Consider the following 230-nt stretch of genomic DNA (forward strand, 5'->3'; position numbering starts at 1 on the left):
CGGGGGGTCGCGGGGCGGCAGCGGCGAGCGCAGCCCCCGCGCCTCTTCCCTCCGCCGTCCCCGCTCCCCGCTCCATCTGGAAGGACGTGGCTGTTATATGAAGGTAAGGCGGCCGCCGGGGCGCTCGGGTCTCCGTGCTGGGGCGAGGAGAGGGGCAGGGGCGGCGGCGGCGGCGGGGGGGAAGCCGCGCGCCGCATTCCTCTGCTGTCACCCCCCCCTCACACACACAC

General features: G+C 76.1%; 1 protein-coding gene across 3 annotated transcripts in view; it reads left to right on the forward strand.

Annotated features, from left to right (window-relative positions):
• The first annotated feature begins 27 nt into the window (after positions 1 to 27).
• Positions 28 to 230, forward strand: part of PTPN4 (protein tyrosine phosphatase, non-receptor type 4 (megakaryocyte)) — a 120,508-nt gene continuing 120,305 nt past the window's right edge. For 2 of the 3 annotated variants that reach the window (XM_010568598.1, XM_010568606.1), the window contains exon 1: positions 28 to 103. Coding sequence is in view for 1 of the 3 variants with exons in the window: in XM_010568614.1 (XP_010566916.1) it covers positions 98 to 103 (6 nt within the window). In the remaining 2 variants the exon portion in view is untranslated. The remainder of the gene's footprint in view (positions 104 to 230) is intronic. The other variant, XM_010568614.1, reaches the window with a different exon arrangement.

Source organism: Haliaeetus leucocephalus, unplaced genomic scaffold (assembly GCF_000737465.1).
Source record: "Haliaeetus leucocephalus isolate CR32 unplaced genomic scaffold, Haliaeetus_leucocephalus-4.0 Scaffold1, whole genome shotgun sequence".
Taxonomy (NCBI): Eukaryota; Metazoa; Chordata; class Aves; order Accipitriformes; family Accipitridae; genus Haliaeetus; species Haliaeetus leucocephalus.